This window comes from Cherax quadricarinatus, chromosome 91 (assembly GCF_038502225.1).
Source record: "Cherax quadricarinatus isolate ZL_2023a chromosome 91, ASM3850222v1, whole genome shotgun sequence".
NCBI classification, from domain to species: Eukaryota; Metazoa; Arthropoda; class Malacostraca; order Decapoda; family Parastacidae; genus Cherax; species Cherax quadricarinatus.
Window position 1 is genome coordinate 11,126,243 of NC_091382.1, and position 24,611 is coordinate 11,150,853.

General features: G+C 39.3%; 1 protein-coding gene across 8 annotated transcripts in view; it reads right to left on the reverse strand.

The window, feature by feature from the left end:
• Positions 1-24,611, reverse strand: part of LOC128704930 (unc-112-related protein) — a 452,607-nt gene that overhangs the window by 39,449 nt on the left and 388,547 nt on the right. For 6 of the 8 annotated variants that reach the window (XM_070104385.1, XM_070104378.1, XM_070104379.1 and 3 more), the window contains 2 exons: positions 22,823-22,858; positions 2,006-2,146 (listed from right to left, as the gene is read on the reverse strand). In XM_070104385.1, the coding sequence (XP_069960486.1) occupies positions 2,006-2,146; positions 22,823-22,858 (177 nt within the window). Of the gene's footprint in view, positions 1-2,005; positions 2,147-22,822; positions 22,859-24,565; positions 24,599-24,611 lie in introns of all 8 variants that reach the window. The other 2 variants (XM_070104383.1, XM_070104384.1) reach the window with 2 other exon arrangements.

Here is a 24,611-nt window from a genome sequence, read left to right on the forward strand (position 1 = left end):
GATTCCTCAACTGGCATAGGATTCTCAGGGTTAGCCTCAAACCCTTCAAAATCCCTTTTGTATACACATTCTGGCCACAGTTTTTTCCAAGCAGAGTTCAATATCCTCTTAGTCACTTCCTCCCAAGCCTTACCTATAATGTTTACACAATTGAGGATGGTAAAATGATCTTTCCAAAACTCTCTTAGAGTCAGTTGAGTTTCTGAGGTCACTACAAAGTACCTTTCAAACATAGCTTTTGTGTACAGTTTCTTGAAGTTGGAAATAACCTGCTGGTCCATGGGCTGCAGGAGAGGAGTGGTATTAGGAGGCAAAAACTTCACCTTAATGAAGCTCATGTCCCTAGAAAGTCGCTCTGCCACATCTGTAGGATGACCAGGGGCATTGTCTAATACCAGGAGGCACTTAAGGTCTAATTTCTTTTCAATTAGGTAATTTTTCACATCGGGGGCAAGTGCATGGTGTAACCAGTCATAGAAAAAGTCCCTAGTGACCCATGCCTTACTGTTTGCCCTCCACAGCACACACAAATTAGCCTTAAGGACATTGTTTTTCCTGAACGCTCTGGGGGTTTCAGAGTGATACACCAATAAAGGCTTCACTTTGCAATCACCACTAGCATTGGCACACATCAACAAAGTAAGCCTGTCTTTCATAGGCTTATGTCCTGGAAGTGCCTTTTCCTCCTGAGTAATATACGTCCTGCTTGGCATTTTCTTCCAAAACAGGCCTGTTTCATCACAATTAAACACTTGTTCAGGTTTCAGTCCTTCACTGTCTATGTACTCCTTGAAGTCCTGCACATATTTTTCAGCCGCTTTGTGGTCCGAACTGGCAGCCTCACCATGCCTTATCACACTATGAATGCCACTACGCTTCTTAAATCTCTCAAACCAACCTTTGCTGGCCTTAAATTCACTCACATCACTAGTTGCTGGCATTTTTTTAATTAAATCATCATGCAACTTCCTAGCCTTTTCACATATGATCGCTTGAGAGATGCTGTCTCCTGCTATCTGTTTCTCGTTTATCCACACCAATAAAAGTCTCTCAACATCTTCTATCACTTGTGTTCTCAGTTTCGAAAACATAGTTGCACCTTTGGCAAGAGCAGCTTCCTTGATTGCCGTTTTCTTGCCCACAATAGTAGCGATGGTTGATTGGGGTTTATTATACAACCTGACCAGCTCAGAGATACGCACTCCACTTTCATATTTATCAATGATCTCTTTCTTCATCTCCAGAGTAATTCTCACCCTTTTTGCTGTAGGGTTGGCACTAGAAGCTTTCTTGGGGCCCATGGTGACTTATTTTGCAGGTGCAATCACTAAAAAGGCTGTGATAATATGAAATGTTCCAGTTGTATGTTTGGAAGCGACCGCAGTGGCTGGCTGGCTTGTAAACACTGGCACCAAAGGGACAAGTGAGGCACGTTCAGGCCAAAGTGGACGCGTATGGTACGGAACGAAAAGCGCTGGTCGGGTTTTTAAGCGCTAGTCGAGGCACAATTTTTGCGTTTAAATGAATCGCTAGTCAGATTTATCGTTAATCGATGCCATCGCTGGTTGAGGGTCCATTGTACTTCCAGCAAGCATGCGTGAGCATGTCAGATAGGAGCAAATAGAAAGAAATGATTTTTAGGACTTGACATGCTGTTGGAGTGTGAGCAAGGTAACATTTATACAGGGATTCAGGGAAACCAGCAGGCCAGACTTGAGCCCTGGAGATGGGAAGTACAGTGCCTACACTCTGAAGGAGGGGTGTTAATGTTGCAGTTTTATAACTTTAGTGTAAAGCACCCCTCTGGCAAGACAGTGATGGAGTGAATGATTATGGAACACGATGTAGCAATTAATGAAGTGAACATGAAGCTTACACTTCCATTTCACAACCCACACCCATTAATAACTCACTAGGGCTAAACATAAGAGTGAATTCTGATAAAATGTGGTCCTTTAAGCTAGCCAGAATTAATGGGAAAAAGGGTAGATTATATAACACCTACCTTATGTCCCATATGCTTGACAAGGAAGTGGGCAATGCCATACTCTGGCAGAGCTTGCCATGCACGAATGTATTGCAATTTTGCATCTGTTAGCGGTAAATCCTTTACATTAGCATGAGCTTCCAGGATGCGTTGCACAGCCTGAAAGAAGACATACACTACATAAAAAAATATGCATGAAATGAACTGAATATAATAGTGAAAAAATCAAAATAAATATGGACTACAATAAGATGATCTTTTTCTCAAAACATTTTAGAAAGTTAAATGATGATAGTCTAACACACAGTGGCTCAGAGTAGTTCAACACACCACTCGTGAAAAGTAACAACAACAACAACAACAACTCTGAAGCAATTGAGTAAAAATGAAAACTGTGAATGACGTTTACCAATGCAAGTCAGATCAAAAGTTGTAAATAATATTACACTACCTATTAAGAGACTACATTTCAGCATAAGATATATACAGTACAAAGTGTTGACTGAAATGCTGACTGGCCAACTAGACAAGATATAATGATTAAATTACAAGCCGAGCCATAAGAGCCTACGTTTCAAAAATTAAAGCAAGTATTAGCAGTTTACAAAATACTGTATCATAATGAATCAAGTTCACAAGCTATCTTTTTCCTTCAGGCTTTATTTATTACCAAACTGACAAAAGTAAAAGCATAAAAGTCATGCTGGAACTTTTATACATGAAAAAATTACTTAGTGTAGGATCCTAAAATCACTAGAATTAATAATGCCTCTTGGCATATTTTTTATTTCAATAGTACAGTAGGGCCCTACTTTAAAGTGTTTCGCCTTACAGCATTCAACTAATATGGACATTTCAAATTATGACCAAAACTCGCAATACAGCTCACCCCACCCAGTTTATTTACATTTTCCATGAGCAGCATGTCTCTCCATTATGTCTGGAAACTTTCCAAAATTTTAAAGCTATTTTATGTTTTATATATAGTGGTACCTCGGGATACGAACAGCTCAAAACTCGAACAATTATGTAAGTGTATTTATGTAAGTGCTTTTGTAAGTGTATTTTTGGGGGTCTGAAACGTATTAATCTAATTTATATTATTCCTTATGGGAACAAATTCGTTCGGTATTGCCACTCGAACAGCCTTCTGAAACGAATTAAGTTCATATCCCAAGGTACCACTGTACTCTGATAATTATACTTACGTGTACCTGTACCTTAACGTGCTAGTGACACCCCTGCTTTTCATTGGGGGGATGGTGCATCGTCTGCCCAGTCTTTTGCTTTCGTAGTGAGTGATTTTCGTGTGCAAGTTTGGTACTAGTCCCTCTAGGATTTTCCAGGTGTATATAATCATGTATCTCTCCCTCCTGCGTTCCAGGGAATACAGGTTTAGGAACCTCAAGCGCTCCCAATAATTGAGGTGTTTTATCTCCGTTATGCGCGCCGTGAAAGTTCTCTGTACATTTTCTAGGTCGGCAATTTCACCTGCCTTGAAAGGTGCTGTTAGTGTGCAGCAATATTCCAGCCTAGATAGAACAAGTGACCTGAAGAGTGTCATCATGGGCTTGGCCTCCCTAGTTTTGAAGGTTCTCATTATCCATCCTGTCATTTTTCTAGCAGATGCGATTGATACAATGTTATGGTCCTTGAAGGTGAGATCCTCTGACATGATCACTCCCAGGTCTTTGACGTTGGTGTTTCGCTCTATTTTGTGGCCAGAATTTGTTTTGTACTCTGATGAAGATTTAATTTCCTCATGTTTACCATATCTGAGTAATTGAAATTTCTCATCGTTGAACTTCATATTGTTTTCTGCAGCCCACTGAAAGATTTGGTTGATGTCTGCCTGGAGCTTTGCAGTGTCTGCAATGGAAGACACTGTCATGCAGATTCGGGTGTCATCTGCAAAGGAAGACACGGTGCTGTGGCTGACATCCTTGTCTATGTCGGATATAAGGATGAGGAACAAGATGGGAGCGAGTACTGTGCCTTGTGGAACAGAGCTTTTCACCGTAGCTGCCTCGGACTTTACTCTGTTGACGACTACTCTCTGTGTTCTGTTAGTGAGGAAATTATAGATCCATCGACCGACTTTTCCTGTTATTCCTTTAGCACGCATTTTGTGCGCTATTACGCCATGGTCACACTTGTCGAAGGCTTTTGCAAAGTCTGTATATATTACATCTGCATTCTTTTTGTCTTCTAGTGCATTTAGGACCTTGTCATAGTGGTCCAATAGTTGAGACAGACAGGAGCGACCTGCTCTAAACCCATGTTGCCCTGGGTTGTGTAACTGATGGGTTTCTAGATGCGTGGTGATCTTGCTTCTTAGGACCCTTTCAAAGATTTTTATGATATGGGATGTTAGTGCTATTGGTCTGTAGTTCTTTGCTGTTGCTTTACTGCCCCATTTGTGGAGTGGGGCTATGTCTGTTGTTTTTAGTAACTGTGGGACGACCCCCGTGTCCATGCTCCCTCTCCATAGGATGGAAAAGGCTCGTGATAGGGGCTTCTTGCAGTTCTTGATGAACACAGAGTTCCATGAGTCTGGCCCTGGGGCAGAGTGCATGGGCATGTCATTTATCGCCTGTTCGAAGTCATTTGGCGTCAGGATAACATCGGATAGGCTTGTGTTAATCAAATTTTGTGGCTCTCTCATAAAAAATTCATTTTGATCTTCGACTCTCAGTCTGGTTAGCGGCTTGCTAAAAACTGAGTCATATTGGGACTTGAGTAGCTCACTCATTTCCTTGCTGTCATCTGTGTAGGACCCATCTTGTTTAAGTAGGGGCCCAATACTGGACGTTGTTCTCGATTTTGATTTGGCATAGGAGAAGAAATACTTTGGGTTTCTTTCGATTTCATTTATGGCTTTTAGTTCTTCCCGCGATTCCTGACTCCTAAAGGATTCTTTTAGCTTAAGTTCGATGCTTGCTATTTCTCTGACCAGTGTCTCCCTACGCATTTCAGATATATTGACCTCTTTTAGCCGCTCTGTTATTCTTTTCCGTCGCCTGTAAAGGGAGCGCCTGTCTCTTTCTGTTTTACATCTACTCCTCCTTTTTCTTAGAGGAATAAGCCTTGTGCATACATCGAGTGCCACCGAGTTAATCTGTTCTAGGCATAAGTTGGGGTCTGTGTTGCTTAGTATATCTTCCCAGCTTATATCGGTTAGGACTTGGTTTACTTGGTCCCACTTTATGTTTTTGTTATTGAAGTTGAAATTGGTGAATGCTCCCTCGTGACTAATCTCATTATGTCGGTCTGGGGCTCCGCGCATACATGACTGAACCTCAATTATGTTGTGATCTGAGTATATTGTTTTTGATATGGTGATATTTCTTATCAGATCATCATTGTTAGTGAAGATGAGGTCTAGTGTATTCTCCAGTCTAGTAGGCTCTATTATTTGCTGGTTTAAATTGAATTTTGTGCAAACTTACATACTGTGCTGGCATGCAGGTACACATTAAAATCACTAAAAGTTTCTTATTAGTCCTGAAGATGCCATATTAACCCTTTGACTGTTTCCGACGTATAAATACATCTTACGAGCCAATGTTTCTGACGTATTTATACGCATAAATTCTAGCAGCTTCAAATCAAGCAGGAGAAAGCTGGTAGGCCCACATGCGAGAGAATGGGTCTCCATGGTCAGTGTGCACCATATAAAAAAAATCGGGGAGCCAGTGGTGCATTGTGGGAATGCCATTTCAGTTGTCCTTTTTCAGCATGTCTAGCGGTAAGAAATATGTGATTCCCCAGCAAATCTGGGACTCTTCTTTTCCCAAGTGATGCTCTAACACAGATGGAAGTGTCAGTGAAGGTCAATTTCATGATTTGGAGGAGTTTGAGACCAAAAGCAATGGAGGAGGAGGAGGGGAGGAAGAGGAGGAGGAGGAGGAGGAGGAAGAAGATGTAATAATATTGTTCCCTTGAAGCAAGAAAAAAAAAATTCCACCCCATGACAGTGACAAGATAAGGGGAGATAACATCTGATAAGAACTGACTTTGATGAGCGTAAAGGAGGGTAATATTACATGACCATCGCCCTCCCTTTGTTTTTGCTGGTACACAAACATTTCTGTCTGTCTATTTGTCTGTCTGTCAAGCTCCCTGTCTGTCCATCTAGCTCTCTGTCTCAGAGAGAGCCACAAGACTGTGTCATCACGTTTACTCACATCTTCAAGCAGAGTATAGCACTTTGTCTGGATTTCTTGGGTTATCCTAGGTAATTTACACTATGTATACTTGTATTTATGTGTACCTGTGAGACAGAGATAGGCAGACAGATAGAAAGAGAGACAGATTGAAAGATATAGAATGAGGGAGAAAGATAATTAGATAGAATGGAGGAGGGGAAGCTGCATCCGACCCCACTGTTTTGACAGGAGGTAGGGGGAGTGACTAATGAGACAATATGTCACTTTGACAGCTGCCGACTTCTGACTCAAAACAATTATAAGCCACACACTCCCACACAAGACAAGGAGGAGGAGAAGGAGGAGGAGAAGGAGGAGAAGGAGGAGGAGGAGAAGGAGGAGGAGAAGGAGGAGGAGAAGGAGGAGGAGAAGGAGAAGGAGGAGGAGGAGGAGGAGGAGGAGGAGGAGGAGAAGGAGGAGGAGAAGGAGAAGGAGGAGGAGAAGGAGGAGGAGGAGGAGGAGAAGGAGGAGGAGAAGGAGAAGGAGGAGAAGGAGAAGGAGGAGTAGGAGTAGGAGGAGGAGAAGGAGAAGGAGAAGGAGGAGAAGGAGAAGGAGGAGGAGGAGAAGGAGGAGGAGAAGGAGGAGGAGGATGATGATTGTTTGTTTGTTTTTGTAAACAAGTTTTGTAAACAATATATTGATAATTATGTTTGTGTGCTTATTGTGTTGTATACAACGAGTGTATATATATACATTGCACCTTACTTTGGTCTCATAGGCCACATAAGTTATGTGAAAAAATAAAATAGTGAAAAAAACAAAAAACCTTCAATTACAAGTAAACTAAAGTTTACCGGGTGAGCGGCAGTCGCCGCTGTTGCCATACTCGGCTCATTTTCTGCAAACTTCATGGCTCTATATCTCGGTAAGTACCGATGGCAAAAATTTTTTTTTTGGATTAAAACACTCAGAAAAATAATCTTAACATTTTCATAAGAAAAAATAATTTTTTTTTTTTTTGAATATTTGGCGACATAGAATGACAGTTTCAGAGAGGGGCCTGAAACAGTCAAAGGGTTAATAATGATAATAATAATACACAATAATAATCATTGAGGCACATTAAATGTCGTATATGTATTACGTTAATATGAACAGTTTAATCCATCTGATATTTTTTTCAAAATTATAAACATGATCAATACAACCCATAGTAGAATAAATTAACATAAATATGAGATGTTACGTGTAAATGAACGTGTATCAACCATAGCCAGACGCATTCGTCTGTTTGTTTACATCCTCCACATCTTTCTCCTCTCTCATTTACTAGTTCTCTCTCTCTCATTAATTTGCTCTACCTCGTTTACTCACCTACAGTAAGATTACAAATGTTTTAAGATAAGTAATGAGTACACTGTATGTGTACTCATTAGCGCTCTAAGGCGCTTTAAATGTTGTAGTATATTATTGTGGGAGGGGTGGCCTGGCCTGGCTGGCTACCATACCTCCCGCATCTGACTTCCTACAAATAAATACTACTCACCTCTCACCCTACATTTAGACTACAAATATTTTAAGGTAATTAATGAATGTACAGTGGATCCCCGAGTTTCGGCCGTAATCCATTCCAGGAGCTAGGCCTCAAGTTAAAGCAATATTTCCGATAAGAAATATGTTAATCCAATTAATCCGTTCCACCCAAAAATATTGAAAACAAATTTTTTTTAAGAATAAATACTATAGTTTTACATACAGAAAACAATGAGAAATAAATATTTTAATGGATAAATAAACATTTAAATCAGTTTCACCTTTATTGAAGACTCTTGTTGGCATGTGAGAGAGGCAGGAGAGTTTGTTTGGAGGCAAGACAAGATAGTCCTTCAATATGACACTAATATCAACTCTACGGCTTATTTATCTAGCACAATTCATCTAATATGACATAATAAACAATATTAATAACATTTTTTTTTTTTTTTATTATCACACCGGCCGATTCCCACCAAGGCAGGGTGGCCCGAAAAAGAAAAACTTTCACCATCATTCACTCCATCACTGTCTTGCCAGAAGGGTGCTTTACACTACAGTTTTTAAACTGCAACATTAACACCCCTCCTTCAGAGTGCAGGCACTGTACTTCCCATCTCCAGGACTCAAGTCCGGCCTGCCGGTTTCCCTGAATCCCTTCATAAATGTTACTTTACTCACACTCCAACAGCACGTCAAGTATTAAAAACCATTTGTCTCCATTCACTCCTATCAAACACGCTCACGCATGCCTGCTGGAAGTCCAAGCCCCTCGCACACAAAACCTCCTTTACCCCCTCCCTCCAACCCTTCCTAGGCCGACCCCTACCCCGCCTTCCTTCCACTACAGACTGATACACTCTTGAAGTCATTCTGTTTCGCTCCATTCTCTCTACATGTCCGAACCACCTCAACAACCCTTCCTCAGCCCTCTGGACAACAGTTTTGGTAATCCCGCACCTCCTCCTAACTTCCAAACTACGAATTCTCTGCATTATATTCACACCACACATTGCCCTCAGACATGACATCTCCACTGCCTCCAGCCTTCTCCTCGCTGCAACATTCATCACCCACGCTTCACACCCATATAAGAGCGTTGGTAAAACTATACTCTCATACATTCCCCTCTTTGCCTCCAAGGACAAAGTTCTTTGTCTCCACAGACTCCTAAGTGCACCACTCACTCTTTTTCCCTCATCAATTCTATGATTCACCTCATCTTTCATAGACCCATCCGCTGACACGTCCACTCCCAAATATCTGAATACGTTCACATCCTCCATACTCTCTCCCTCCAATCTGATATTCAATCTTTCATCACCTAATCTTTTTGTTATCCTCATAACCTTACTCTTTCCTGTATTCACCTTTAATTTTCTTCTTTTGCACACCCTACCAAATTCATCCACCAATCTCTGCAACTTCTCTTCAGAATCTCCCAAGAGCACAGTGTCATCAGCAAAGAGCAGCTGTGACAACTCCCACTTTGTGTGTGATTCTTTATCTTTTAACTCCACGCCTCTTGCCAAGACCCTCGCATTTACTTCTCTTACAACCCCATCTATAAATATATTAAACAACCACGGTGACATCACACATCCTTGTCTAAGGCCTACTTTTACTGGGAAAAAATTTCCCTCTTTCCTACATACTCTAACTTGAGCCTCACTATCCTCGTAAAAACTCTTCACTGCTTTCAGTAACCTACCTCCTACACCATACACTTGCAACATCTGCCACATTGCCCCCCTATCCACCCTGTCATACGCCTTTTCCAAATCCATAAATGCCACAAAGACCTCTTTAGCCTTATCTAAATACTGTTCACTTATATATTTCACTGTAAACACCTGGTCCACACACCCCCTACCTTTCCTAAAGCCTCCTTGTTCATCTGCTATCCTATTCTCCGTCTTACTCTTAATTCTTTCAATTATAACTCTACCATACACTTTACCAGGTACACTCAACAGACTTATCCCCCTATAATTTTTGCACTCTAGAATGAATAAAATACAGTGGACCCCCGGTTCCCGATGTTACCGGTATCCGATAAATTCGGTTGCCGATGCATTTGATCAAAAAAATTTTGCCTCGCTTCCCAATACAAAACCCGGTATGCGATACGATTCGTACGAGACGTGTCCATTTGTGGCCTGAACTCCCCCGTGCGTACCAGTGTTTACAAGCCAGCCAGTGTGCGCGCATCTAAGGATACATTCGGTACATTCCATATTATCCATATTATCACTGATTTTGGTGCTTGTTTCTGCAAAATAAGTCACCATGGGCCCCAAGAAAGCTCCTAGTGCCAACCCTTCGAGACCAAGGGTGCTAATGACTGTTGAAATGAAGAAAGAGATAATTGCAAAGTACGAAAGTGGAGTGTGTGTGTCGGAACTGGTCAGGATGTATAGTAAACCCCAATCAACCATCTCTACTATAGTGAGCAGGAAAACGGCAATCAAGGAAGCTGTTCTTGCAAAAGGTGCAACTGTGATTACGAAACAGCGATCGCAAGTGTTAGAAAATGTTGAGAGACTGTTATTGGTGTGGATAAATGAAAAACAGATAGCAGGAGATAGCATCTCTCAAGCGATCATTTGTAAAAAGGGTGATGAAAATCACCTTCACACAGCTATTGCAAGCCATGCTGGTGACTATTACACTGACAATGTTATGAAACACTTTAGGAAAGTCATAAAGGAATGAGAGGTACAGGCCTCTATGGACAGATATGTTGTGCGACAGAAGTCCAGTGACTCTCAAGCTGGTCCTAGTGGCATTAAAAGAAGAAGGGAAGTAACCCCAGAAAAGGACTTACTACCTCAAGTCCTAATGGAAGGGGATTCCCCTTCTAAACACTAAGACCATCCACACTCTCCCCTCCTCCCATCCCATCAATCATCACCAGATCTTCAATAAAGGTAAGTGTCATGTAACTGTGCATGTCTTCTTCAGTTTGGATGTATTAAAATTAATATTTCATGTGGTAAAATTTTTTTTTTTTCATGCTTTTGTGTGTCTTGCACGGATTAATTTGATTTCCATTATTTCTTATGGGGAAAATTGATTCGCTTTCCGATAATTTTGGTTTACGATGAGCTCTCAGGAACGGATTAATATCGTGAACCGGGGGCCCACTGTATGTCATATGTCTCTCTCCCTAACCGATGAGTGTTGCTGTCTTGTTTGTTGTTGGGTGCATAAGGGCCACTGAAAAATGAGCCTTATATAGTGGTGGTGATGGTGTCAGCAGAGACGGCGGTGTTGTCAGTCGTCCTATATAACTCCATCAACATTGGAGGAGTCAGTTTTGTGCTGTGCTTTTTCTATCAATTAATCACTTAACTTACTTGCTACATGTTAATGCTACACTTTATCACTGGCTGGTGCTATAGCCTTAATTGACTCCTGCTGCTTTAGTATCGTACATATCACAGAATCACTGAAGAAGGCACATTCTCCCCTCTCTCTTCCTCCTGTACTTTGGTACTTTGCTACAATTTCTGTCTTCAATTCTATCGTGTTTCTCACTTTCTTTACCAAAGGGATGCCACTATGAAGTTTTTTTGGGCCCATGGTGGCTTATTTCAGTAACAATCAGTAAACAAGCACTAAAAACAATGAACTTACTGTGAAATGTTTGGATGAGCATGCAGGGTAATGTTCACTCAAGGATAAACAAAACTAGACTGGCTCACGACACCTGCGTGGGCAGCCATGCAGGTGAGGGCAGGCAGACAGGTCTGGTACGCTGGCCGAAACACAGGGCACAGGCCAAAACTCGGGACAAAATTTAGCCGAAAAAAGTGGTTGAAACTCGAAGTGGCCGATACTCAGGGTGGCTGAAACTCGGGGTTCCACTGTACTGTACAGTGGTCCCCCGCTTTTCGTAGTTCCCGGCAATCGTAAATTTCGCCAATCATAGGGGTATTTTCGTATAAACATGGACTCGCTTTTAATAGGTTGACTCACGAGTCGTAGTTCGTCCGGGACGCGTACCCACGGCGTGAGCCATGGCGGCAGCCAGTCTGGCATTGTTTACCAGTGAGCGAAGGTCCCCTCACGTGCTCCAGCGAAATATTTCATAATATTCCATTTATTTTAGTGCTTGCAAGTACTAAATAAGCTACCATGGCTCCAAAGAAAGCTCCTAGTGCCAAGCCTGTGGTAAAGAAGGTGAGAAATACGATTGAATTTAAGAAAACCATCATTGAACAATATGAAAGTGGTACAAGTGTGGCCGAACTGTCCAGGATGTATAAGAAACCCTACACAACCTTATGTTCCATAGTGGCCAAGAAAAATGAAATCAAAGACGCTGTTGTTGCAAAGGGGGTAACTATGCTGACAAAAATGAGATCACCAGTACTCGAAGAGGTTGAGAAGTTATTATTGGTGTGGATAAATGAGAAACAATTAGCAGGAGATACTCTTATGACTTCAATTATTTGTGAAAAGGCTAGGCAGTTGCATGAAGATTTGGTAAAGAAATTGCCTGCAAATAGTGGTGATGTGAGTGAATTTAAGGCCAGCAAAGGCTGGTTTGAGAGATTTAAGAACCGTACTGGCATACACAGTGTGGTAAGTGTGGTAAGGCATGGTGAGGCTGCCAGTTCGGACCACAAGGCGGCTGAAAAATATGTGCATAAATTCCAGGAGTACATAGAGGCTGAAGGACTGAAACCTGAACAAGTGTTCAATTGTGATGAAACAGGCCTCTTTTGGAAGAAAATGCCAAAGAGGACCTTCATTACACAAGAGGAAAAGGCAATGCCAGGACACAAGCCTATGAAAGACAGGCTGATGCTAATGTTCTGTGCTAATGCTAGTGGGGATTTCAAAGTGAAGCCATTACTAGTGTACCATTCTGAAAATCCCAGAGTGTTCAGGAAAAACAATGTTATGAAGAGTAAATTGTGTGTGTTTTGGAAATCTAATAGTAAGGCATGGGTCACGAGGGAAATTTTCATTGAGTGGTTCAATGAAGTGTTTGGCCCTAGTGTGAAGGAGTATCTCCTGGAAAACAAATTGGATCTCAAGTGCCTGTTAGTAATGGACAATGCACCTGCTCATCCTCCAAACTTGGATGACCTAATTTTCGAGGAGTTTGGGTTCATCACAGTAAAGTTCTTGCCCCCGAATACCACTCCTCTCCTCCAGCCCATGGACCAGCAGGTCATTGCAAACTTTAAAAAACTCTACACAAAAGCAATGTTTCACAGGTGCTTGACTGTGACCACAGACACTCACTTGACCCTAAGGGAATTTTGGAGAGAACACTTCAGCATCCTCCACTGCATAACCCTTATAGGTATGGCTTGGGAGGGAGTGACTACCAGGACTTTGAACTCTGCCTGGAGAAAATTGTGGCCAGATTGTGTCGACAAGAGGGATTTTGAAGGGTTTGGGACTGACCCTAATGAGCATATGTCTGTTGTAAAATCAATCGTGGCACTGGGGAGTTCCATGGGGTTGGATGTGAGTTTGGAGGATGTGGAAGAATTGGTGGAAGACCACAACGAAGAGCTCACCACTGAGGAGCTGCAAGAGCTTCAGCAGGAAGAGCAACACATCGCAGCTCAGAATATTGCTGCAGAGGAGGAGGAAGAGAGATGGAAGAAGGTGCCTTCTTCAGAAATAAAAGAGATTTTTACTATGTGGGGTAAGATGGAAAGCTTTATGGAGAAACATCACCCTAACAAGGTTGTTGCAAGCCATATTGGCAACATGTACAGTGACAAAGTCTTGGGCCATTTTAGGGAAGTGTTAAAGAGACGCCAGAAACAGACCCCTCTCCACAGTTATTTTGCGAGACAGGACTCCATTGACTCTCAAGGTGGTCCTAGTGGCATTAAGAAACAGAGAAGACAAGCAACCCCAGAAAAGCAATTGGTACCTGAGATGTTGCTGGAAGGGGATTCCCCTTCCAAACTATAAACAATCCACTCACTCTCCTCCTCCAGTCTCCCATACACTAAGAAGAATCTCCAATAAAGGTAAGTGTTATGCTTTTAATGTTTCATTCATCATTTCCCACTGTATTGTTTATGTACTACATGTATATTTCATGTAAAAAAAAATTTTGTTTTAATACTTCTGGGTGTCAGGAATGGATTAATTGTATTTACATTATTTCTTATGGGGAAAATTGATTCGTAAATCGTAAATTTCGTTTATAGTAACGACTCCAGGAACGGATTAATTACGAAAAACTAGGGACCACTGTATATGCATTTTATCGCTCTGGGGTGCTTCGAATGTAGTAGTATATTATATGTGGGTGGGGATGGCCTGGCTGGCTATTGTACCTCCCACACCTGACTTCCTACAAATAAATACTACTCGCTTCTCACCCTACATTAAGACTACAAATATTTTAAGGCAAGTAATGAGTGTACTGTGTGTGTATTTTACTTTTTATTATTTTAAATGCCTAGTTCTATTGCTATCTTAATATATATATTAGTGTAAACTTGTTATCTGGCATTTATATATAAATAATAAAAAGGCACAATACCATGACTGGAACAATACACAAATAACCCGCACATATAAGAGAGGAGCTTACGACAACGTTTCGGTCCGACTTGGACCATTTACAAAGTCACACTAATGAAAAGGAGAGCAGGATAAGTATATATAGGGTATATTATATATCTGCTCCTTTCATTTATTTATTTGTTTTCCCCCCCTCGGTGTTCTTGCTTTTACCCTCTGTGGGCACCTGGCTCCCTTGCAGTGCTCCTCTTTCTTAGTATTTGACTGGCCCCTCCTACTCTTACCACCTCCCCACTACTACTTCCTTCCACCTCCCCACTACTACTTCCTTCCACCTCCCCACTACTACTTCCTTCCACCTCCACTACTACTACTACTACTACCACTACTACCACTACTACTACTACCACTACTACCACTACCACCTCCTGCCTATATATACCCATCCTGCTCTCCTTTTCATTAGTGTGACTTTGTAAATACAGTAGGGCCCCACTTTACGGCGTTTCACTTTACGGCGTTCCGCTAATACGGTCATTTCAAATTATGACCAAAACTCGCTATACGGCTCCCCCCACCTGACTTTCTAATACAGTCACCGTGCCCCACCCTGTTTGTTTACATTCTCCATGAGCTCAGTAAGCACTAAGTCTCTCCATTTTGTCTGGAAACTCCAAAATTTCAAATGTTTTTAAAAGTTATTTCATATTTTATATATACTCTGATAATTATACTTATGTATACCTGTACCTAAATAAACTTACATACTGTGCTGGTGTGCAGGTACACATTAAAATCGGTAAAAGTGTCTTATGTCTCCAGACGTCATATTAGTAATGATAATAATAATCATCGAGTCATTTAAATGTCGTATATTACGTTAATATACACATTTTCATTAATCCATCTATGATATTTTTTTCAAAATTATATAATAAACATGATGCATAACATATAAATAAGATAAATACACCCCACAGTAGAATAAATAAACATAAATGTGAGATGTGGTAGCAGACGACTTGCACAAGTGACGCCATATTAGAAATAATAATAATAATAACAATACTCACCGAGTCTCATTAAATGTCATATATTACGTTAATATACACATTTTCATTAATCCATCCATGATATTTTTTTCAAAATTATATAATAAACACGATACATAACATAAAAAGATGATAAATACACCCCACAATAGAATAAATAAACAAATATAAGATGTGGGAGCCACATAACTTGTACAAGTGACGGCAAGAATAACATTTTCTCTAATCTAACATAAGAGAAAATGTTACTGGGGGTAACTGTAGAAAATTATTCCTTTCGTATGTATGTAAGTAAGTTTATTCAGGTATACACAAATACATTTACATAGATTATCATACATAACAACATATGTGTAGAGAACCTAGGATAACCCAAAAAAGTCAGTGTGACTTATTTCCATTGCCTTCACTCAGAGCTTCATTTCTTCTCAAAATGATGTTACATGAGAATGGGAGTGTTCTTCTTTATTAATTCTACCGTATCAATGTAGAGACAACCTGTACACAATGTAACTTGTACACAAACCAGACGTGTACACTGTTTGTTTACAAAACTTACGTTCACCTGGCTTGTTTACATAACTCTGCGCCTGTCCTCTCTCATGTACTCATTCTTTCTCTCTCTCATTTATTCGTTTTATCTCATTTACTTACTCCTGACCCTACATTAAGACTACAAATATTTTAAGGTAAGTAATGAGTGAACTGTATATACATTTTATCGCTCTGGGATGCTTAAATATCATAGAATATATGTGTGGGTGGGTTGGCCTGGTATGGTAGCCCGGCTGATTACCATACATACCACACTTGATTTTTTACAATAAATACTACTCATCTCACCCTATATTTTAAGGTAAGTAATGAGTGAACTGTATATACATTTTATCGCTCTGGGATGCTTAAATATCATAGAATAGTATGTGTGGGTGGGGTGGCCTGGTAAGGTAGCCTGGCTTATTACCATACATACCACACTTGATTTCTTACAATAAATACTACTTGTCTCACCCTAGATTAAGACTAAATATTTTAAGGTAAGTAATGAGTGCACTATGTGTGTATTGTACTTTTTTATTGTTTTTTGATGCCTGGTTCTATTGCTAACTTAATATATGTTAGTGTAAACTTGTTATCTAGTGTTTGTATGCATTTATAAGTGGAAAAAAAGCGTGTTCCACTTTACGGCGGTTTCCGCTTTATGGCGGTAGCCTGGAACCTAACCTGCCGTATAAGTGGGGCCCTGCTGTAGTCCAAATCGGATCGAAACGTCGTCGTAAGCTCCTCTCTTCTATGTGCGGGTTATTTGTATACTAGTATTTATGTGCATTTATAAGTGGAAAAAACGGCATTCTACCTTCCAGCAATGTGCGCTTTCTGGCAGTAGCCTGGAACCTAACCTGCTGTGTAAGTGGGGCTTTACTGTATTGTACTTCCCATCTACATTCAGCTTAGTAGTTCTCTCTCTAGAGGGATCCTTTTTATTTGTTAGCTAAACTTGGGTTGCAAGAAGCTGGCTGTTGCTAGTCTAAACCAATATTCAGGGAAATGACTTGAGGAGATGGTGATCTTCAAGGCTCATCAGGACCTACATGTAAAGTACTGTACAGGTATTCCTCACTTAATGACCGAGTTTCTTAAGAGTAGGTTGGTAAGCGAATTGGTCATTAAACGAGGAGCTGCCCCTTACTGATATTTCAAGCATACTGTACTGGTAGTAGGTTTAGATATTGTTTTAATGTCACCTTTGCACTATTTAAAACATTTTTAGTACAGTGGAACCTCAAATTTCGAACTTAATCTGTTCCAGGAGCTAGTTCTAAATTCGAAAAGTCTGAAATTCAAAGCAATATTTCCCATAAGAAATAATGGAAATACAATTAATCCATTCCAGAAACCCAAAAATATTCACAAAAAAAATACATTTTATAGAGATTAATTACAGTTTTACATACACACAACAAATGCTATAGTCTTTAATTATGTATAGTAATATAAAATAAAATTTTTACTTACCTTTATTGAAGATTGGTGGTGGCATCTGGAAGATAGGGAGGAGGAGAGAGGGAGTTGGGGTTATTGTTTGGAAGGAGAATCCCCCTCCATGAGGACTTCCGGTATCAAAGCCCTCTCTGGGGTTGCTTTCCTTCTCTGTATTTTAATGCCACTAGGACCAGCTTGAGTCATTGGACCCCAGTCTCACAAAATAACTGTCTACAGTCATCTGTTTCTGTCTCACAAAATAACTGTCCACAATCGTCTGTTTGTCTCACAAAACTCCACAGTCATCTGTTTCTGTCTCACAAAATAACTGTCCACAGTTGTCTGTTTGTCTCACAAAATAACTGTCCACAATCGTCTGTCTCACAAAATAACTGTCCACAGTTGTCTGTTTCTGTCTCACAAAACTGTCCACAGCCGTCTGTGTCTGTCTCACAAAGTAACTGTCCACAGTCGTCTGTTTCTGTCTCACAAAATAACTGTTCACAATCGTCTGTTTGTCTCACAAAATAACTCCACAGTCGTCTGTTTCTGTCTCACAAAAAACTGTCCACAATCGTCTGTCTCACAAAATAACTCCACAGTTGTCTGTTTCTGTCTCACAAAATAACTCCACAGTTGTCTGTTTCTGTCTCACAAAATAACTCCACAGTTGTCTGTTTCTGTCTCATAAAATAACTGTCCACAGTTGTCTGTTTCTGTCTCACAAAATAACTGTCCACAATCATCTGTTTGTCTCACAAAATAACTCCACAGTCGTCTGTTTCTGTCTCACAAAACTGTCCACAGCCGTCTGTTTCTGTCTCACAAAAAAACTGTCCACAGTCGTCTGTTTCTGTCTCACAAAATAACTGTCCACAGTCGTCTGTTTCTGTCTCACAAAATAACTGTCCACAGTCCTCTGTACATCCTGGCAAGCTCAACAAGTCTCACTCCAATCTCATACTTCCGTATTATTTCCTTCTTCACATCTATGGTGTTTCTCACTTTCTTTACCACAGGGGTACCGCTAGCAAGTTTCTTTGGGCCCTTGGCAGCTTATTTCACAGCCCCACAAGCACTAAACACAATTAAACAATCGTAAAATGTGTGAATGAGATCGCAGGTTAGTGTTCACTCAAGCATAAAGAAAGCTAGACTACTCACGGCGCCTGTGCGGGGACGCGGACAGAGCGGGCCAGCAGGCAGGTCCCGTACCCGGCGGTCCGAAAATAGGGACACAGTTTGTCCGAAAAAATGGTCTTATTTTCGAAACGTTCGATATGTGATACGTTCGATTTTTGAGGTTCCATTGTATGTTAAAAATAGAACTAAGCATTAAAACCAATAAGTAAAATACAGTACATACAGTACACTAATTACTTACCTTAAAATATTTGTGGTCCTAATGTAGGGAAAGAGGTGACTATTTATTGTAAAAAGAGGAGGAAGAAGAAGAGCAAAGAATGGAAGTACAAAAGTTCAGTGTAAAGGGGTTAGTGACGCATCTCAGCATCAAGCATATTTCCTCTATAAATTTGTACTTTATTGTGCACCCCATAATACAACACAGAAGTGCAGCAACGCTTGGAAGAGGAAAAACGAGAGGAAAATGGAAGTACAAAAGAAGTTCACTGTAAAGGGGTTAGCTAGTGTGTTCATCTGTGTATACCTGGAGAATACCTGGAGAGGGTTTCAGGGGTCAATGTCCCTGAGGCCTAGTCTGAGGCCAGGCCTCGTGGTGGATCAGGGTCTGTGTGTTTACATTCTTGGCATATCTTGGTGTCTCTTGTGGTATCTAAGGATAGGTGTTAGAAATGATTAAAATCAGTGAACAAGACATGATGATGGTAATAATAATAATAATAATAATAATTAGTAATAATCACTCTGGAGCACTTTAAATGTCATATACGTATTTCGTAAAGGTTTGGTTGTTGACATTTAAATTAACCCTTTGACTGTTTCGGCCATATATATACGTCTTACGAGCCAGTGTTTCGGAAGTATATATACTCAAAACTTCTAGTGGTTTCAAATCAAGCGGGAGAAGGCTGGTAGGCCCACATATGAGAGAATGGGTCTGTGTGGTCAGTGCGCTGTATAAAAAAAATCCTGCAGCATGCAGTGCATAAGGAGAAAAAAAAAACTGACTGTGTTTTTGGATTAAAACTCTGACTTTGAGGTGTATTTTCGTATAGTATTTATGGGTGTATTGTCGTTGTCTTGGTCTCATTTAATAGAATGGAAAACATATTACAGAAACAGAAATGGTTTTGATTAGTTTCACGAAGAAAACAACCTTGAAATTGAGCTCAAAGTAGCAAAAATGTTTGATTTTTGCCAATGTTCAAGAGTAAACAAATCATGCCACACGTTCAATACACGTCAATTGGTGATTCTAGTATTCTTTTACAAGTACACTGATATTATTTATATCATTTTTACAATAATGCAGTAGTCTGCATAACAGTAAATCTTTTATTTTTTGTGTGAATAAAAAATCATAATAGAAAACAAGAGTAATATAAGAAGGGCCTGGAGACATGACTAATGAACAAAGGATATGTTATTTTAGTGCCAAGAATGTCTGCATTGTTTATTTTGGACCCTATTTTGAAATTTGAATCTTTTTGAATTTGCATGAAATTGGCCAAATTGCCAAATTCTGACCACTTTATTGGGTAGTTGAAATTGGTAAATGGGGTTTTTTTTGTATTCAGTCGATAAAACAAATGGAGTTCTAAAGAAATAACTATGAGTTTCGCCGACTGGAACAATGGAATTGGCCGAAAATAGGGCCCAAAGTCGGCGAAATCGCCGATGAGTAACTATCGCCGAGATCGCTGACTTCGCGAAAGTGTAATTCCATTAAGTTTTCCATCAAATTTTGTACTTTTGGTGTTATTAGCATTGGGAAAAGATTATTATTTCATAAGATAAAATAATTTTCTTTTTTTGTTTTCAAAAATTTTTTAGACAGAATGGCAGCTTCAGAAATGGGCTTGCGACAGTCAAAGGGTTAAGAGCTCCATAGCGACTGTTATTATTAATTAGCATTATTATTATTACCATCGACATACCTTGTTCACTGGGTTTAATCATTTCTTAAGATACCACAAGAGATGCTGAGAATGTAAACACACAGATGAACAAACCGGCTAATCCCTTTACAGTTAACTTCTTTTGTACTTCTTCCATTTTCCTTTTGTTTTTTCCTCTTCCAAGTGCTGCTGCACTTCTTTCTTGTACTATGGGGTGCACAATAAAGTACAAATTTGTACAAATATGTAGTGTAGATGAATGGTTCAGAAAACCGACATGTTGATAAATTAGACACATGTGCAACTCTTGGGTATCTTTATTGAGGAAACGTTTCGCCACACAGTGGCTTCATCAGTCCATACAAAGGAGAATCTTGAAGAATAGTAAGAGAATGAGGTAATCAGACCCTCAACCTTGAGTCGATGTGGTCAGTCCATCAATCTTGAATAGAATACTTATGCCGTATTCTATTCAAGATTGATGGACTGACCACATCGACTCAAGGTTGAAGGACTGATTACCTCATTCTCCTACTGTTCTTCAAGATTCTCCTTTGTATGGACTGATGAAGCCACTGTGTGGCGAAACGTTTCCTCAATAAAGATACCCAAGAGTTGCACATGTGTCTAATTTATCAACAAATATGTAGTCTTGGAGACTGTGAAAGCTAGTGCACTGAGTGGCTGCAGAAAGGAGACTGAGATGCTTGACACTGAGATGCTGTGCTGCCCGTTTCCATGACCCAAGTTCTTGTACGACATACAATATCGACTCACCGGAGAGCCCACTGTAACACCAAGTTCTCAGTAAACAAGTTCACCGCTAAGTGAGGAGAGGCTGTATATGCCAGTGTATAAGTCAACTTTAAGAATTAAAATGTATCTCTCAAAAACTAATGGACAACTAATACCAAGTATAAAATTTGGTAATACACGGCAGAGGTGAAAATAAAGCCAAGGTCATTAACGAAGGAATACAGACCTCAACACAAATTAACATCTCAAATTTTAAGGGGTTGACTTATTCACTGGGATATTTCTTCGTACTTCTAAACCCATGCAGTATGCGGGAGTTGATGACTTGCCAAGACTCCTTACACAAATACCCAAAGGAGAGATACAGTCTGTAGAGATGCTGGTTGATAAAGGATAAAAAGACACAATACCATGACTGGAACAATACACAAATAACCCGCACATAAGAGACAGAAACTCGTGATGATGTTTTGGTCTGACTTGGACTATTAACTAGTTAATGGTCCAAGTTGGACCGAAATGTCATCACAATTTTCATTCTCCTATATGTGGGTTATGTAATGGCCAGCTAGGTGTGGCCTGAGATTATCTAAAGCAAAAAGAAGAATTCTCAAGACAAATCAGGCATAAGAAGAAGTACTGAACTAGAGAAGTCCAATACTAGAGAAAGAAGAAACATTACTAAAGAGACTGCATATCTATTAGCTCATCAGAATCCATACACAGATACAATAATTCATTTGCATGTCATATGCACCAAAATGTAATTAAAATATCTGACATACCAATTTTAGTAATAAAACTCTAACTACCTTACCTAAAGTAACAGATGAATACAGATAACACTAGTTTGTACAGACATGAAGCATTTAGAAGCAAAGATTATAATAAATGTCAAGTACAAAACAAAAATTAAATGGTGTTCAATGAACAAGCTGCAGTTAAATAACACACTCAATGAGCTAGTAACAGATAGTCTTGTGTCGACTACTATACAGTTCACTCTCATCAACAATGTATATATTTCTTTATATTCATATGTACAGATCTCAAAAATATCTAATTTATATTATTCTAGTAATCAGAGGTGTACTCTACTATATTATACATATTAAGAATACAGGGGGAAAAATTAATTTCTTTTTAATGTTGAATTCTTTGTATTCTAAGTACGTATTGGTATCTTAGAACAGTATATTATAATATCCAAGCAGAGAGAAAATAAACTAAAATTACCTGATATATATATAATGAATATAAGGCATAAATAAAGATCGAATAAAGCAAATAATAAAATTTGTGAAAAACGGCTTATGAATTTAACAGCAGAGCACATCTCTGATGAAAAGATCCCTTTAGGAAGCTTCCTTCATGGAACCTTGCACTCTAAATGGAGCATTCATCATGGAAATTGGTGTGCAAATATCTCAATAGTTAATTATTTCCATTAGGTTTCAAAAACACAAACTTTAAGATATGGACAACACAGCTTAAAAAAGAGCACTATTAGGTTTAATATTACATATTAAAACAGAGTAATGAGTAATACAGTGGGGTACCACACTACATCAAAAAGCAAGAGTTTATAGACTAGCTTCAAGACAGTAGAAATAAAATGAGAGATGCGCAAAATGAACAAAAATATTTGATATTAACAAGAGACCTGAACAATTCAGGTTCTGCCTGTGAACATGCAGAATAATCTCACTTTGTAGAAAATTAAGGTTCAAATGAAAAATGTCCAGTAAGTGATGGTGGTGAGAGGATATGCACTCATCACACACACACACACACACACACAAGCTAATAAATTACCATATATTCAGGCATTGGTCCTCCACACCAACCCCCCTGTGTAAAAGACAAAACATTATAACACCTAATAAGAACTATGACAACTGCACATTTCACAATTTATTTATATGTAAGACAGCCTGTGTGTAGTTACAGCAGCAGAGCTATGCTCTCCTAATAATAAGGGTGAAGAAGAAAGAATGCTGGGAGTTGTACACTTCTGGTTGGCATTTCTGTATCTGTAGCTATTTTTCAAAGTATTTTCAATACAAAATAATCTCATCTCTTTCAGGTGATTGATGCAGTCACTACACAGGCAAGAACTTTGGGTAATAATTCCTCCAAAGTTAAATTTGGATGAAATGAAAAATACCTCACAAATTAAACCAAATCTGAGTTGCTAGGTTCTTATTAAAATCCCTTCTCCCCCCCTCCCCACCCCTCCCTGCCACCATGTTAAACCCCCCCCCTTCAGAAGTGTGCATAAGATGAAGTGTATAAGAAGGGGGGTGAAAATGAAAACGGAAAAACGATATTAAGAGTAAAAAGTCAAGGAAATGAAAGAACAGAAGTAACAAGTGTTAAAAAAGTAAATGTATTAAGAGACAGTGGAATGTATATGCCAGTAGATGGATTTTTTTTTGGACACATTGATAGCAAGTTTCATTTCAGGGGTTTGGACATCGCAAGGGTTAATAAGTTAATAATGAAGAGAGACAAGAGAAAGACCTAAATTCCTATCAATGAAATATGACAAGGATGACAATACCTCCCTTGATGACAGATGCTGTCTAAAGATCTCATTTATGTAATAAAGTTGGTAGAATTACCGACAATATGTAAAGTAAAAGGACACAAGTGCAACTAATGTGACATTTATTGTGGCAACGTTTCGCTCTCCAGGAGCTTTATCAAGCTTGATAAAGCTCCTGGAGAGCGAAACGTTGCCACAATAAATGTCACATTAGTTGCACTTGTGTCCTTTTACTTTACATCTCATTTATGGGAAAAAAAAAGTTACCTTGTTTAACATAATGGAAGGTGGTAGTAATGGGCTGGAGGAGGATATGCTAGGAATACTGAAAATCTTAAAAAGTATGTATGGTAACTTAAAGATAACATGAACATAGCTCTATTACTGCAACCATAAATAAGAGATACAAAATACTCTGTCACCACGTGTAACTTTATATCAGGTTATTACTCTATTACCAAATTCTTACATGCAAAAGTTTGTATGCAATTATTAATGAAAGTAATTATTTTTTACAGACTAACCACTGAATATTCACTGCATTTATAGTTGAAAAGCTAAACAGCCAACTATGTTTACTACATGAAGAGATCAAATTTAGGGAGAGAGGATGATCAACATAAACACTAGATAAAACATCACTAATCACTGTGCTACTACAGAATAAACACATTCAGAAATCATTACCAACATCTAGAATTTTCAAACTAGTGCATCCAACTTGAGCTTCTAAGACATATTGAATAAATTCATAATGATATAAGCATTTAATACGTTTGAATGTGGCTCTAACATATACAAGGTAAACTCTACATAAAAGCTACGCATACATAATATCAAGACTTGGAACTAATGAAATATCACAGCTTACTTGACCTATTAGACATTTAATTAAATACTATGCATAATATTTAATGCATAATTATACACATGCCTCTGGCTCCACTATACAGATACGGCATAATAGTCTACTTATACAAGAAATTATTCATATATAATTCAAGTATTACCAGGGAAGGTCCAGGTATGCAAGTAGTGCCTGGCTACCATTAGAAA